The sequence below is a fragment of the Aspergillus candidus genome, assembly GCF_002847045.1.
Source record: "Aspergillus candidus strain CBS 102.13 unplaced genomic scaffold BDW47scaffold_1, whole genome shotgun sequence".
NCBI lineage: Eukaryota > Fungi > Ascomycota > Eurotiomycetes > Eurotiales > Aspergillaceae > Aspergillus > Aspergillus candidus.
The window spans coordinates 101,277-117,562 of NW_020194006.1; the positions used below are offsets into that span (position 1 = coordinate 101,277).

The following is a 16,286-nucleotide window of genomic DNA, read 5'->3' on the forward strand; positions in this document are numbered from 1 at the left end:
CTATGAAAGGGGAATACTTGAGAAAGCCAGTTGACAATTGACATCGGGTGACATCAATCATGTCGTATTGCGAGTGGCCATTAGGATGAGCAAAATTCATTATTCCATGTTCATCCTGATCATGCATTCCCTTGTTTCCCAAAGCTTCCATAAAATCGAGTTGTCAGTGTCTAGCAACCAACCATAGGAGTCAAAATCCGAGGGTTATTAATATGACCAAATGGAACCAAAGAAAAGGGGCAACTGGGAAGAAAGACCGAACGCACAAACATCCCGTCCAGGCTCATTGAAGCGGGTCCAGCAAGTCAAAGTCCAGCCCCCGGAAGACCCTCCCTCGTTTCCCCTGCCAATTCCAACACTCTCCGACTCCATCGTCTCTCTCGACGTCCCCTCCTTTCTCTCTGTTTCCACATTCATTCTTCTTGCTTTTGATATCATCGTTCGTTTATTTATTTATTTGTCTATCAACTATTCACTTTATTCTTGTTATTCTATTGTGTTTATTGATTGGTCTAACGTCTATTTCCATGTCATTTCTGATTTCCAACCTCAAGCTCTTGGTGGATCCCAACTAGTTGGTCGGTAGCTACCCCCTAGCTACCACCAGCTATCACTACTATTGATGTGGTTTGTTCTTTCGACTCTTCCACCAACCTGGCTGCTGCCCAGTGATCACACTATACTAGTTGTACCACCTGTCGTCCTCGAAAAAAAAAAGTGATTGATTCCTTTTGCAGCCAACCAACGGAAAACCGAGGACAGCAATGGAGACTTCCATCCTCCATACGGATTGGATTCTCTCCTAAACTAAACCGAGTTCAACAAAGGTTGAATCATCGACTCCGCTGCCCCATTTCCTGATCATTCCTATAATTCCCTATAATTTCTAGTATCTTGAAATATAAAAATTTCTATAATTATTTTATAATGGTTTTATTTTATTTTATTTTTTTTTTCAGTATTCTTGACACCATATTTTCTTTTTTCTTCCTTCTTTATAATTTAATTCCATTAATTCCCCTTCCCTCGCGTTTATTATACCCCTACCCTTGCACTCCATTCCTCTATCTTTCTATCTAACCCCGTCTTCCTCCTTGTACGTGCACTGAGACTCCATCCTTCTAAATCCGTTTGCTCCTCCCTGGGTTTAATTTGCTTTGCTCGGGCTGTTTCATCTCCTCGATCTTTTCTCTGGTTCAGCCCCTCCTTGTCTTCCCTAGCCAAGCCTTTTTTTCCTCTTCGTGGTTCGGTAGTCTCTTCCCCTCCCCCTCTTCGCTTGTCAAACGTCCCAAAGATTAGAGACTTTGATTTTTTTTTTCTGGGTCTTCCCATCGTTACCCGTCCGTACGGTGAATACCATACATCCATCCATACAACTATCCATATAAACTATTCATACGACCATCCCATACGGACTGTGAACACGCAAAGTTCACTCCCATACTCCTCCCACTTCCATATTTCTATACTCCTATACTTCCTACCGTCCGGGACCTGCGGCATAGATACTATATCTTCTTGTCCACTTCTTGTCCACTCTTGGATACAAACATACAAGCCTCGTCTGCATCGTGACTACTGTGACACTGTCTCGACTGGCGATCCTTTCTCCGGCTTATATTACCCCCTCACGTGGCGCAAACTGTTTGAGGCAAACCTGTGAATCCTGAACCGAAGTTTTGGGCAAAGCACACGCCAGACACCCAGTTTTATCTGATTTTCCCCTCTCCTGTTGTTGCACGGAACCACGGGTGAGCCCATCTATTATTGAACTCTGCCGGATTGACCCATTTGTTCTGCAAGTGTTGGCCGCCCATCCGGTTCGAGTCCGAGAGTTTAACAGAATTGTTTCTCTCTCTCTCTTGATTATCCTCCACCGAGGCAAACGTGCCCTGTTGATACCATTACCATTATTACTGACTCGACAAAGTCTGTCAAAATCGAAAGGTACGTACCAGTGTTCTCTTGGCGAGATGGGGACTGTTTTCGGAGGGCTTTGGACCACGGCCTAAAAGCAACGATGATTATTCCGGTGGCTAATGGCGCACTACCAAAATAGCCGTTCTTTGGACTCCCCAGTTGTTTCGCACCACTCCGTTCCCGCGTCCGTGCTCAACCGTGGAGCATTCCATACTTTGTCGTCTGCTCTTTTCTTCACCCTTTCCCATCATATTCTCATCCTCGAACTTCTTCCTCCGTTTTTTTCTACTCCCCCCCTTCTCATCCACAACGACTGGCGCCACTTGGACACACATCTAGCACACGTCGAAACTCTCGCGACCTCCTCCTTTTTTCCCTCGTACTCTTTTTTTTTTTTTTTCTTCTTTTTTTTTCTCTTTTCTTTTCCTTTCCTTTTTTTTACCTCTTTTCTTCCCCTCACTTGGTTCCCGACAGGAACTCATTCTACTTCATAATGGCCGGAAAAATGACGTTGTATAAGTTGGTGGTACTTGGGGATGGAGGTGTCGGCAAGACCGCACTTACAATTCAGGTTAGCTCTCAAGTTTTCCCCCTCCAATTGGCAGCGATCATGCGGTACTAACATTGGATCTCCGATTAGCTTTGCTTGAATCACTTCGTTGAAACATACGACCCGACCATTGAGGATTCGTACCGGAAGCAAGTGGTGATCGATGGTCAGTCTTGCATGTTGGAAGTCCTGGATACTGCCGGACAGGAGGAATACACCGCATTGAGGGACCAGTGGATCCGCGACGGCGAAGGCTTCGTCCTTGTCTACAGCATCACTTCGCGGGCGTCCTTTTCTCGGATACAAAAATTCTACAACCAGATCAAGATGGTCAAGGAATCCGCCAACTCCGGATCGCCGTCTGGGGCCAGCTATCTGGGCTCCCCCATCCACGCGCCGTCGGGCCCAGCGTTGCCGGTCCCCGTGATGTTGGTCGGCAACAAAAGCGACAAGGCTGTCGAGCGTGCCGTCTCCGCGCAGGAGGGGCAGGCCCTGGCGAAAGACCTGGGCTGCGACTTCGTCGAAGCTTCCGCCAAGAACTGCGTCAATGTCGAAAAGGCCTTCTACGATGTGGTCCGGATGCTGCGGCAACAACGTCAACAGCAGCAAGGGTCAAAGTCCCAGGACCGACGGCAGACCGGAATGGGCCCGATGCGTGGAGATAGCGGCGCCGAATACCCCAAATCATTCCGACCCGATCGTCCCGGAAAACGCAGGTTCTGCAACATCCTCTGAGGTGGGGGCTCTTCTCCGATTTTCCCTGGCTTAATGCGACGGCCGAGTCATCCCATCAGACCTCTCCTGCACGTCTCTGGCCCGTCATCCTGGGGACAGGGGCCATATTGCCCTTGTGATCGGTCTCATTCCTCACTCGTTCTCTTTTCAACATCCCTTCCCTGAGCCCTCCTGCGAGCTTGCTTCGCGCGAATAAATTCATTGTCCATATTGATCGCAGGCCACCCTGGTGCTCCTCTGGCTCGGTACCCGGTTGCGCAACACTATTTCCTTTTACAGACGCCAGGTTCTTACTTTGGATTATTATTATTATTATTATTCCCCTACTTTTTCTTGACGTGTCGCCCGTCCCATCCTACTACCTGCTGGATGCAATGGTGGTTATTTGAACGAGGTCGATGTATGATTTATACCATGAATGACCTGTGGGAGGCGATCTATCATTTTCCATTCCCCTTTTTTTATTTTCAAGTCTATTGGGTGTTATATTCCTTTTTTTATAGTCTTGTTTTATTCTTTTTCTTATCTTTTTATTTTTTTCTCTTTTTGTCTTGGGCTCTTCTTGTTTCGAGGGCTGGAGACCCTAGAGCTATTGGAGGCTATAGAACGTCTCGCGGGGATTGCAATCGTGTTGGCTCCTCTGATTCTTTTTTTGCCTTGTTTGGTTGCTTTTTGCCTGACTCCCTGGTTCAACCCATTTTCCACACCCGTCACGACTCTATCAGAGAAACTCTCGATGACCACCATGCTCGATGGTGGTCACACGAACATTTGGACGGGATCACTGAAGAAGAGAGAAGGGAAATGAGATGGCAGAAAAGAACAGCCAACGGACAGAACGAGGTACCAGAAAAGCCGAACAAAAAAAAAAAAAAAAGTGAGTTGATGGAACGACGGTCTGGCTTTCGGCCTCGGGGACCAGCGAACGACAGTCGACAGTTTAGCAGGCATTGCGATATGATACCCTACGGCTGAGCTTTGAGTTGTTGATTTTCGGATGCATTTGCAAGTAAACCAAAAGAACAATAAAAGAGGTCGGCTGTTCAGTTAGGATTTTTTTTTACATTTCTATATGTATCTTACATTTATATTCCTTCTTTTCAACCAAAAGCCATAGAATACAACAGATATTTGAACCCCAACCAGTCTTAACGGTGATTGACAAGATCCCGCCAGTCCGTCTTTCACTTCCTTGACCGAATGTATCTGTGGGAGAATCAGTCACGCGTGTCCGAATCCACGATCAAAGCATGCAAGACCTGCATAAGTAATTCCCTACTAGTTCGTCAAAAACAAACAAAATATATATATGTATATATATATAAAAAACAATGCAAGAGTGAACCTTGAACAAATCGAGAAGACCTGTATCATGTAGCAAGGAACTGGGTAGAAACAGGGTCAGTGGTCCAAGCTTCGATCGACGTGCGGGGAAAGCTTCCGGTTCTTTCTCTGCCCCCTTACCTCGGTTTGTCCCCCGCGTTCCACTACTGAAGCTGATCTGTCCAACAAACAAATGCCCAGGAATGATGACAAAGGGAATTCCACAACAGGGTCACTAAGTTGAAAGGGAGGACAGCAGTGACTGGACACGGAGGAAAGGAAGAAAAGAACGACGGGTGGATCCCTTCCCCGCATGTCTCATACCCCCCTCGTCTTGGTTTCTCTTCTGAAAGCCCCCTCGATTCCCTCGTCGGGTTCATCCCTTGACCATTCTTTGACCGGACGAAACCAAATTAGTTACCTTCCCCTCGTCATACATACGCACATACATACATACCACCTTCACTAGTCCAGTGGACTGACCGGACTACTCACCACATGATGCCCCCCCACCCCCAACACGCAGTCCACCACTCCTCCCTGCAGGATCCCGAGCGCTTCTGGTCTCACCACGCCGACCAGCTCGATTGGCACCAAAAGCCGTCATGTGCCATCGGTCGCCATTCCAAGACCCTCCCCAGTGGAGTCCGGCACGACCATTGGGCGTGGTTCCCGGATGGGGAGATCTCGACGACGTACAACTGCGTGGACCGCCACGTGCGGGACGGACGCGGAGAGAATATTGCTATTGTTTGGGATTCGCCGGTGACGGGGTCGAAGGAGAGGTATACTTATCGACAGTTGCTGGATGAGGTGGAGGTTTTGGCGGGCGTTTTGAGGGAGGAAGGGGTGAGGAGAGGGGATGTGGTGATCATTTACAGTTGGGCCCCCCACGATACATGCTGTCGATTTGGAGATGGAAGACTGACTGGCTGACTAGTGCCCATGATCCCGGCTACTCTCATCGCTGCCTTGGCCATCACTCGACTGGGCGCCATCCACGCGGCCGTCTTTGGCGGCTTCGCGCCGAAATCGTTGGCGCAGCGCATCGAGGCGGCCAAGCCCCGCGCTATCTTGACGGCTTCCTGCGGGATTGAGGGATCCAAGGGCCCCATCCCTTATCGCCCGTTGGTGGAGGGTGCTGTGGAGGCAAGTAGTTTCAAGCCGGAGAAGATCCTCATCTGGCAGAGGGACGAACACCGCTGGAATCGGCCCGACAAGCGAGGGGGCCAACGGAACTGGCAGCGGTTGATGAAGAGCGCTCGCATGCGCGGTATCAGGGCAGGGCCGGTCCCCGTGAAGAGTACCGATGCGCTGTACGTGATCTACACGAGCGGGACCACGGGGCTGCCCAAGGGTGTGGTCCGCGAAGCCGGCGGCCATGCCGTCGGTCTGCACCTTTCCATCCAGTATCTGTTTGACATCAAAGGGCCGGGCGATGTCATGTTCTGCGCGTCAGATATCGGGTGGGTCGTCGGGCACTCGTATATCCTCTATGCGCCTCTCCTCGTCGGAGCCACGACGGTCCTCTTCGAAGGGAAGCCCGTGGGCACTCCTGACCCGGGCACATTCTGGCGCATCGTCGAGGAGCACAAAGCCAACGCGCTGTTCACCGCCCCGACTGCCATGCGGGCCATCCGGAAAGAGGACCCCGAGAATCGCTTCTTCGAGGCGGTCGCGCGTCGCGGAGGTCTCCGACACCTGAGGGCACTCTTCCTCGCAGGCGAGCGCAGCGAGCCCAGTATCGTGCGGCTCTACCAGGATCTTCTGACCCAGTACGCGGCCCCGGGGGCCCTAGTCATCGACAACTGGTGGTCGTCCGAGTCAGGGTCTCCGATTTCGGGGCTAGCGCTGAGAAGCGCTCTGGGCGTCGCGCAGCAACAAGCTGTCGACGCCAATCCGGTCAAACCACTGGCAATCCGACCGGGCTCGGCGGGTCTGCCTATGCCCGGGTTCGACGTCCGGATTGTGAGCGACGAAGGGGAGGAGCTTCCGCGGGGAACGATGGGCAACATAGTCATGGCGGTGCCGCTGGCACCGTCCGCGTTTACAGGGCTGTTCAATGACGACGAGCGGTTCTACCGGAGTTATCTCAAGCGGTTTGATGGACGATGGGTTGACACGGGCGATGCGGGGATGATTGACGACGAAGGGTATATTCATATCATGGCGCGGTCTGACGATATAATCAATGTAGCTGCGCATCGGTTCAGCACGGGTATGCTTCTCTTCTTTTCTCCCTCCCATTCATATTTGTCTCACCATACCTACCTTTCCCCATCTTTCCTATCAACCAAACCCTACTAATATATCACAAAAAGGAGCAATCGAACAAGCCATCCTCTCACACCCCTCCATCGGCGAAGCCAGCGTAGTCGGCATCCCCGACCCGCTCAAAGGCCACCTCCCCTTCGCATTCATCCAGCCCCGAAGCGGCACGGGCCCCCTCCCGGCAACACCGTCCGCAGAATTCTTCCGCGAAGTGAACGGGCTCGTGCGCGAGCAGATCGGGGCGATCGCCTCCTTGGGAGGCATCATCCAAGGACGGGGCATGATCCCCAAGACGCGCAGCGGGAAGACCCTTCGCCGGGTGCTGCGCGAGTTGGTGGAGAATGGCGTGCAGGGGAAGTATGATGCGCCCGTGGGGGTGCCTCCTACTGTTGAGGATGGGGAGGTGGTGGAGGTTGCGAGGGGGTTGGTGAGGGAGTTTTTTGAGAAGAAGAGTGCCGGTTTGGCGAAGCTTTAGATGACCATGCTATACTGGGTGGGCTGGAGGAGATGTGTGGGATAGGGGAGTAGAGAGATGTATGGGTGTGGTGGATATCTAAAGTAAGAACTAATTTGAGTATCGATAAAGTCAACTCAGCATTGCATAAGAAACACTAAGTAAATTAAGAAATCAAGCGAAAGCTACATAATAAGAAATCAATGTAGCTATCATGTATGCATGGATAATTAAGTCTGAACGTTTTGAAGCAGTTGCAAATGCGACCCAAGTTCAACCAACATACAAAAATTGGAAGTCAAAAACCCTCGGCGAAGAAGTGATCGAGTCAAATGCGATAAGATAGTAGTAGTAGTAGTAGTAGTAGTAGTAGTAGTAGTAGTGATATATAAATAGCTCGATATATAGATAAATAAGTAGAACAAGAGGGATATGTCGAAGATCGTAAAAGTAATATATATGTAAGTAGGAAAGTAGTAAGTAGTAAGTAGTAAGTAGGTAGGTAGTAGTGGTATCGGAGTCGCGTATAGGATAAGTGATTTCTCTTTTCTTTTTCTCCTCTCTTTTCTTTCTTTTCCATCCCGTAATGAGCAAGGTCATAGGAAAAGGGACAGTCAGAGAAAGCGTCAAGCAGATGATCAATCATCATCACCCAAGCAACAAATAGCAACAGCAACAACAGCAACCCATTAAATAATCCAACAAATAAATAAAAAAATCGAGACCCATACTCGCAGCGAAACAACAACACAAGAATCAAGTCAAGCCAAGGCAATCAAAATCAATCAACGGAACGAGGTCATATACTGCAATTCACACGCCCACATCCACTAAAGGAGCGGAGGCTTAGAGCAGATAAGCGACGAGACCGAAGACGGTGGCCAGACCGGCGCCGGCGCCCGCGGCGGCGCGCGAGGCACCACCGGTGAAGATGGGAGCGGCGGGGGTGGTGGCGGAGCCGGTGGGGTTGACGCCGGGGGTGGACGACAGGGGAGTCGAGGAGGGGGGGAGGATGGGGTACTTGATGGGGGTCTTGCTGGGGCTGGGGATGGCGGTGCTGGAGCTGTATCATGTTAGTTTGATGATTTGATGTGGAGGGGTGTGTTTGGATGGGGGGGACACATACCACTTGTTGCAGTGGGTGATGGTGGAGGTGATCATGGGGCGGGTGACGGTGTAGGGGAGGCCGTTGCTCGTGGTGATTTCCTCGGACTATCTTGTTAGTATACTGGATACCAAGTGTAGGGTATGATATACATACAGCAGGCGTGCTGGTGACGGCGGCAGCGGAGCTGGACGGGCAGTAGGTGGTGGTTTCGGTGACCATGACGGTGGAAACATCCTCGGCGGGCTCAGTGGCGACGACACCGGCCACGACGGCGGCAAAGACAGCGGCGAAAGAGAGACGCATGTTGAAGGTATAATATATTCGTGATAAGTGAATTATTATAGAGTAGAAGGCGAGAAATCGGACGTGAAGCGTAAGTGGAAGTGTAAGTTGGTGAGAAAGAACGACTGGAATCAACCACGAGTGGTAAAGAAAGAATGTACTCGGCACAAGGACCGGGGAGTGGAATTGATTGACAGAAGGTAAAAACGACGGTGATGAAGAAGAAAAGAGAAGAAGAAGAAGGGAAAGAAAAGGAGGGGAGAGAAGAGAGGATATAGGGTCGGACGGGGTACCTGGGCTAAACTTCTCTGAGAGTCCCCCATCCTTTAGTTAACTCTGAGTTTTTGTTTTTTAGTTTTGATTTTGATTAGCCCGTCGTTAGTCTCGAGAATTATTAGTTTGATTAGCTGGATTTCCACTCCAATCATTGAGAAACACGGACTTCCTGCAACTGCTGGTTCGGCCGTCGCGATGATCGTCATTTCGTGGTGATACCAGATTACTGTGGATTTACCGTTCCATTATCCATCTGGGGCCCATTTACTGTGGGTAGAACTAAACACACGCACTCGTTTATATTCCCCACGCACCCCCCTTTTCCCTCTGCATAATGAATTGTCCTGCAGGTTGGAATCCCCTACCCTACGTGTGCATGATCTAGGAGATTCGACTGCATTATACAGAGTACACGAAAGTAAATTTCTACGTTTTCTCCGAAAATCAATGTATATCCCATTTGACGTGTTTATCCAACAACTCAAATTGCGACTGGCGAGTTGCAGAAAAACTCATCAGTCGTGCCGTGCGACTGCAAGGCACAAAGCACAAGAACCAGGACCAGGACAAGTGAGACAATAATAAGATTACTATACTCAGTCAGGTATAGTCCTCCGCACTAACGAGGTGGTCGGTCTTGGTTTTTCTCTCCTGTATCTCGCGGGTCGGTGAATCCAGCTGCTGCTTTGCGTCCGACTGGGGTCCATCTGACAGTCTAGACTTTCAACGTCCTCTTGATCGCCATTCTGGTGGAATACTTTCCTTTCCGGTGACAGCCTCGTGGTCAGGAATGTTTTCTAGACACATTCCGGTGGTTGATATGGGGTACTCCGTAGAAAAGGACTTCGGAGAGGACTGAGGGCACGTCCCGACCAAGGGGCTCGTGACGATTTCTGCCCGAGGGATCCCTAGCATTAGGCACCTTGCTTTTTTGCCATCCCTCGAAGAACGAGCAAGACAGAGCCTTCCGTGGGACCCACTTTCAGGGAGGACGGGGAATGAGATAAACAAGTTTTGTATCACTGGATGTATCTCCTGGATAAGATCGATGCAAATTATGTCTCCGGGTCTTCACTGTGCTCCATTAGCTCCATTGTGCTCTATCCGTAGGGCTTCCAGCCCACCAGCCTAACAGACTGTTTGATCGATTGTCATATTAGGCTGGTTCCTCCGATACTACGGATATCCCGTATTTCCTTTCGATCCGGAGAAGAGGCACAGCCGACCGATCTGAATCTGAGTCTGAATCTGAGCCTTCGTCTTCGTCTTCGCGAGATGAGATAGAAAATTTCGATCGACCGTGGAACGTAGTGCGAGCTGATCATGATGATGTCCTCGATTCTTGAACCACTGCGATCTCAAAAGATTGTATATATGTAGTGGCACATGGCTCTGTTTGCTTGAACCAAGGGCATGGCCGTTCTATTTCTGTCCCCATGATTGTTCCTGGACAGACCCGTGGATGTCAACGTGGGATCCACAGTTGACCATAAAAACCACCCACCGGTTCACCTCTCCAGCCTCTTCAGACTCTAAGACTGTTGGGAATGTCAATCCTCCAACATGACTCTTGTCCTGACTGATGTGCATCGTCGTAATTCGTATTCCGAGAGAATCAACCAACCACCGACCGGGCAGAGGTAGCACCGCCTCAATGACGCAGCCCAACGAGGAGACACAGTAAGAACTCCCACCGCCACAGTCAGACCCACCTTTCAGCAGGAAACCCAAGGTTGATGGAATTATCTTTGCTTTCATCAAATCAGATCCTCAGATACTTCCAATTATTCAAGAAGAAGAGTGAAATCAAATCAAAAGAAAGAATCTTAGACTCGGATTTGTCCGCCCTACCCGGCTTCACTAAGTACCCAAGGGTTGTAGTCATCCGTTCGGCTAGTTCACCTGCGACTCTTTGACTTCTTCTTCATTCCTTCTTTTCCTCGATCTTCCTGACCCTTTCGTCATCATCCTTGTCGCCCGGACTAAAAGGGAAAAAAAAGAGAAAGAACCCTTTGTCTTTCATTCTTCCATTCCTTCCATTCTTTCTCCTGTCTCTCACGACTTCTCTGACATCCTCCCTCCCCCCCCCCCCCCCCCCCCCCCCCCCCCCCCCCCCCCCCCCCCCCCCCCCCTCTGTCAATACCCTGAACCCCGCTATTACCGCCCCGATCAGGCCCCGACCTATCTACATCTCCCTCTATTAGGCAGCTGCCCGCCCTCGAGGCGATCAAAACACCATGGACTCGGTGAACTTGCGCCGCAAGGACACCACCAAGGGTCCGCCTTTGCGGATCCTGTCGCTAGGTAGGTTTTCTAGATAGGCATACTTGCGCCCTTCCCCCCCTCCCCCGGGCTCCCCCCCACGTGAGATTAAAAAGCTGACAAGTCGATTTTTTTTTTACCTTTTTAGACGGTGGTGGCGTTCGAGGTTACTCCATGCTCATCATCTTACAAGAACTCATGTACCGCGTCTACGTCGAATGTGAGGGTAAAGCGCCCCGTCGCGAAGAAATCCCCAAACCATGCGACTACTTTGACCTGATCGTCGGCACCGGCACTGGCGGCCTGATCGCCCTCATGCTGGGCCGGTTACGCCTGGACCTCGAAACATGCAAGGAGGTTTACGTGCGCATGACCCGCCGAGTCTTCGAGACGGACAAGACCATCGCGGGAATCCCCTATCGCTCGACTTTGTTCAAAGCATCCCGGTTGGAAGAGGCCATTCGCGAGTGCGTCCGTGAACACACCGTCTTCGAGGCCGAGGGGAACGACCAGACCAGTCCCGCGTCGAACCGCCACTCCATGGCCAGTGCCCCCTACAGCCCCAACTCCGTCCTCCAACGATCGGTGAGTCGCGCCAGTTTCAGCACCTCCAGCAACTCCCATCCGTCCACTCCGACCAGTCACCGGGGTTCTACTTTCATCAACGGTCTCCGCTGGGGTAATCCCGATGCCTTGCTGTACGACCACCGAGAATCTCGAACCAAGACGTGAGTCTAGAAACTTCTTTCTAACCCTCAATTGTCACACTGCCCACTAACCATTAAACCGTCGGTATAGTGCGGTCACAGCGTTGTACAAAGGCACCACGCGAAGCAACTCCACCGTCCTCCTGCGGTCATACGACTCCCGGAGAGAACCCCCGCCCGAGTTCAACTGCACGGTCTGGCAGGCCGGTCGCGCCACCGCAGCCACCGGACTCGCTTTCAAACCGATCCAGATCGGCCAGCACGTCTTCATCGATGAGGGCGTCGGCACCTACAACCCCTCCCCGCAGGTCCTGGACGAGGCGGCCGTGAACGAGTGGCCGGGTCGCGAGATTGGCGTCTTCGTCAGTATCGGTACGGGTCGTCGTCCGTCGGGCACCAACAACCGACAACACGAGTGGTGGGAGGATTTCTTCGGCGACGCCCTGGGCACCTTTGCCGAGGCCCGTCGACGGTTGATCAACAAGATCGAGGGGTGCGAGGATATCCACATGGAAATGCTGCGCGACCATCTCGCGAAGCGCAACGTGAGCAAGGACAACTACTACCGGCTGAACGTGGAAGTGGGCGTGGGCGAATTCGGCATGAACGAGTGGAACCGACTGGTCGACATCAGCACCAACACGCGACGGTATCTGACCAAACCGGATGTCAAGCGGCAAATCCTGGACGCGGGCGTCAAGTTTGCCAAAATTGAGCGCATGCACCGTCGCCTGGCCGCCCGGGACAGCATGGCCGCCGAGCCCGAGAACGAGTACCTGGCCACGCCCCAGGAGGAGATGGGACTCTTCTCGCGCCCGGCCGTCTCCGTCTCGCCGCCCCAGACCTCCTATCCCGACGCCGTGGAACTGCCGGCCGAGTTGCCCGGCGACTTTGTACCAATGGCGCCTTCGGGACCGCCGCCGCCGCCGCCAGGAGAGGACTATCTGCCGGTCCATCCCACCCCGCAGGATACGGTCGGAATCTCCCATAGCCGCAGGTCAGGGAGCGATGGGGGGAGCCTGGCCCCCAGCGATGCCAGCCGACCGGGGTCGCGACAGCAGCCGTATCCGTCGCCGCGGGTGAGTTCAGAATATGGGGGGATGCCACCCCCGGTGCCGCCCAAGACGCCGATTCCGTATCCCGACGCCAGCCAGCCCAGTGAACTGGGCGGGATTCCGATGCCCATGCCGCTCGAGGTGCGGAAGAGCCCCGGACGTGGGTCGACTGGAAAGATTCGGCCGCCGTACCCGGTGGATGAACCACCGCCGGTGGTGAACCGACAGCGCAAGCCCAGTTACCACGTGCGATAATTATTGTTATTCATTTAATTTCTTTCTTTTCTTTCTATCAAGCATGCCACGATGGATTGACTCATGACGGAACATGACCATTTTCTACTTTGTCTTTCATAGCGCGGGGGGTTTGTGGAATGCCTGTATGTATTTTGAGACTTGTATAATGAGCAATGTGGACATGTTTCTTTTTCTCTTCATGCTTCCCTTTCTAATCCCTTCTGTCTTTTGTTCTACTTCTATTTTTATTTTTATCTCCTTTATTGCGTTGTGAGTTCCATGGTTCTGATTGTCAGGACGTGGGAGAATGGACAGAGATACCCACCGGTTCAGGATTCAACACAAAGGAAATGACAGGATTGTGGCAATATAATATTCAGATGAATTAGTTGACCAGATGGAGGAGAAATCTCACCACTGATCAGCCTTCGAAAAATTACGATACGGTCTAGAGGATCTCGATGCGTGGGATCGGCGGTGGGTCTGACAATCTTCCAGCCTTCTGCATTTCTTGGCCTTGGCTTGTTTTCCGCTTTCTCTATCAATAATATGAGTTCATTTATTTGAACAGAATGTTCTCCTTCGTAAATTAACCGGTCAATCTATGTGTATTAAGTAGTGGACATCTAGAAACTGTCATTCCCCCTTTTTCTCCCCCACGTGTCGAGCCGCCGAGCTTAAAAAGATCTCCGACATTCCTGAAACCACGCGGCGTTTATCCTGCATCCCCTCTTCCGCCGTGCTTTCCTCGATCGCCTGTCTCATGTCTCGCTGTCTGTCTCGAACTTTATAATCACACTCTCCTACGACATACACACGCTCTGGCAGTTCATGCGACACCGATGAATTTCCCCAGTTCGATGGCCCACGCGGCCCTCGAGGCCCGCTCCGGCGAAGAGAGCGGCCGCCCCGCCTCCTACAAAGCCATCGGCATCAGCCTCGCCGTCGCATCCGGTCTCTTCATCGGCGTCTCGTTCGTGATCAAGAAAATCGGCCTGCTCAAGGCCAACGTCAAATACAACGAGGAAGCGGGCGAGGGGTACGGGTATCTCAAGAACTTCTGGTGGTGGCTGGGCATGACGCTCATGATCGTCGGGGAGATTTGTAACTTTGTCGCTTACGCTTTTGTCGATGCGATCCTTGTGACGCCGCTGGGCGCGCTGTCTGTCGTCGTTACGACTATCTTGTCTGCTATCTTTCTGAAGGAGCGGCTGAGTTTCGTGGGTAAAGTTGGATGCTTCACGTGCATTCTTGGGTCGGTTGTCATCGCGCTGAATGCCCCTGAGCAGTCGTCTGTCGGTAATATCCAGGATATGAAGCACTTTGTTATCGCCCCGGGGTTTCTGACCTACGCGGGGATCATCGTGGTCGGGTCGACGTTCACGGCGCTGTGGGTGGGGCCGCGATACGGCAAGAAGAGCATGTTCGTCTACATCAGCATCTGCAGTCTCGTCGGCGGGTTGAGCGTCGTCGCGACGCAGGGTTTGGGAGCCGCCATCCTGGCGCAGATCAACGGCGAGTCGCAGTTCAAGGAGTGGTTTCTCTACGTGCTGCTGGTGTTCGTCATCGCTACGTTGTTGACGGAGATTATCTACCTCAACGTACGTCCTCATCCTTTCCTTCTTCCCTTCTAACCAACCGTGTTCTGACCCCAGCAGAAAGCCCTGAACATCTTCAACGCCGCCCTGGTCACCCCCACCTACTACGTCTTCTTCACGAGCGCCACGATCGCGACATCCGCCATCCTCTTCCAAGGCTTCAAGGGATCCGGCATGGAGATCGCGACGGTCGTCTTAGGGTTCCTGCAGATCTGCGCCGGCGTAGTCCTCCTCCAAGTGTCCAAGTCCGCCAAAGACGTCCCCGACGCAGCAGTCTTCAAAGGCGACCTCAACCAGATCCGCGAAGTCGTCACACAAGAGGAGCCCGAATCAGAGCCCAAAGCGGACTCCATCCGCGGCGCAGCGGCCATCGTCCGACGGTTCTCGACGCAGAGACGCACGATGGAAGCCGAAGAAGCAAGACGATACTTCCGCGACCGGTGCGAAGACCAAAAGCAACCCGCCGAGAACGAGGTAATAGAGTGGGACGGCCTGCGCCGGCGCAAGACCGTCCTCGGCGACGGCCCGACCATGGCTCGATCTGCCACCTTCCGAACGACGAGCACGCGCACACCGTCTCTCAAGAGCCCACTTCCACCACTAGGCATGTCGCGATTCCCAGACGAAGACGATCGCCCGAGCACCACACACAGCGGAAACTCCTTCCTCGAGGAAATCCGCGCGCGCACGCGCACCTCCAGCATCGTCCACCACCCGTGGCAGCCCATCCAAGAGGAGAAGGAGAACGAGAAACCAATAGTCGACACCAGCTACCGCGGCGCCTCCACCACCACCACAACAACAACAACAAGCGAGCCAGACCCATCCCCACACACAAAACGCCAATTCTCATTCAACATGCCCCACCGCCTCAAAGGCGGCAGCAGCAACAGCAGCACCGATCCCCAAGACGCCCTATCCCCCAAATCCTCCTCCCCGCGCGGCTTCCTCCGCCGCCATCACCAGGAGCCCAAAGACTCAGAAGAAGAGCGCCTGGGTTTAGTACGTGGTGACTCGCGTGACTCGCGCGAAGAGACATATATCGAGAAACTCGACCGAATAGACTCCAGCGAGAGCGACGACTGGTCACCGGAGTATCGACACAGACCGACGACATCTATTGATAGACCGCAGCGACTACGGGTGAATCCCCTGCCGCCGTTGCCGGATGAGGCGCCTTATGATGGGCCGGACCATGATCCGTATCCGCCTGGGGGGTTTTATCGTCGGGAGGAGGAGGATGGGAGGGGGTGGAGACGGTATGAGGATGGGAAGTAGTGGGGTCGGATAACTGATGATGTGCGATGTGATATGAGTTATGATAATGTATATATTAGACAGTATAAATTCGAGTAAGTAATTTTGCCTCGTGGCAGGATGAAAAATGAATGTAAACTGAGTAAGAAGATAGCATATAACAAGGGGTATCACAACCAACACCATATACCGAACAACAACACCGCCCACATAAAACCAAGCAAATCAAAGAAGAATAGAAGAAAAGACAA

At 52.3% G+C, this 16,286-nt stretch overlaps 7 protein-coding genes across 7 annotated transcripts; 5 read left to right on the plus strand and 2 right to left on the minus strand.

The window, feature by feature from the left end:
- Positions 1-2,236: 2,236 nt before the first annotated feature.
- On the plus strand, positions 2,237-3,390 carry rasB (Ras small monomeric GTPase RasB). The gene is made up of 2 exons (XM_024819111.1): positions 2,237-2,491; positions 2,561-3,390. Exons 1-2 carry the CDS (start codon positions 2,414-2,416, stop codon positions 3,203-3,205), a joined length of 723 nt encoding a protein of 240 aa, XP_024676431.1. The 5' UTR covers positions 2,237-2,413; the 3' UTR covers positions 3,206-3,390.
- BDW47DRAFT_470 (uncharacterized protein) lies at positions 3,391-4,257 on the plus strand. Its single transcript, XM_024819106.1, has one exon. The coding sequence runs from the start codon at positions 3,575-3,577 to the stop codon at positions 4,178-4,180; it is 606 nt and encodes a 201-aa protein (XP_024676432.1). The 5' UTR covers positions 3,391-3,574; the 3' UTR covers positions 4,181-4,257.
- Positions 4,258-4,944: 687 nt separating this feature from the next.
- BDW47DRAFT_97109 (putative acyl-CoA synthetase) lies at positions 4,945-7,306 on the plus strand. Its single transcript, XM_024820355.1, has 3 exons — positions 4,945-5,408; positions 5,469-6,746; positions 6,850-7,306. The coding sequence occupies exons 1-3, from the start codon at positions 5,027-5,029 to the stop codon at positions 7,272-7,274; spliced, it is 2,085 nt and encodes a 694-aa protein (XP_024676433.1). The 5' UTR covers positions 4,945-5,026; the 3' UTR covers positions 7,275-7,306.
- Positions 7,307-7,392: 86 nt separating this feature from the next.
- Positions 7,393-7,976, minus strand: BDW47DRAFT_481 (uncharacterized protein). The gene has a single exon (XM_024819138.1). It carries the CDS (start codon positions 7,851-7,853, stop codon positions 7,527-7,529), a length of 327 nt encoding a protein of 108 aa, XP_024676434.1. The 5' UTR covers positions 7,854-7,976; the 3' UTR covers positions 7,393-7,526.
- A 123-nt stretch (positions 7,977-8,099) lies between these two features.
- On the minus strand, positions 8,100-8,664 carry BDW47DRAFT_121533 (putative GPI anchored protein; the record flags this gene model as incomplete). The annotated part of the gene is made up of 3 exons (XM_024815644.1): positions 8,100-8,316; positions 8,380-8,465; positions 8,515-8,664. 3 exons carry the CDS (start codon positions 8,662-8,664, stop codon positions 8,100-8,102), a joined length of 453 nt encoding a protein of 150 aa, XP_024676435.1.
- Positions 8,665-11,042: 2,378 nt separating this feature from the next.
- On the plus strand, positions 11,043-13,354 carry BDW47DRAFT_507 (putative Patatin-like serine hydrolase). The gene is made up of 3 exons (XM_024819194.1): positions 11,043-11,223; positions 11,330-11,909; positions 11,980-13,354. The coding sequence occupies exons 1-3, from the start codon at positions 11,157-11,159 to the stop codon at positions 13,196-13,198; spliced, it is 1,866 nt and encodes a 621-aa protein (XP_024676436.1). The 5' UTR covers positions 11,043-11,156; the 3' UTR covers positions 13,199-13,354.
- Positions 13,355-14,022: 668 nt separating this feature from the next.
- Positions 14,023-16,056, plus strand: BDW47DRAFT_121535 (DUF803 domain membrane protein; the record flags this gene model as incomplete). Its single annotated transcript, XM_024815645.1, has 2 exons — positions 14,023-14,781; positions 14,839-16,056. 2 exons carry the CDS (start codon positions 14,023-14,025, stop codon positions 16,054-16,056), a joined length of 1,977 nt encoding a protein of 658 aa, XP_024676437.1.
- Between the last annotated feature and the right edge of the window lie 230 nt (positions 16,057-16,286).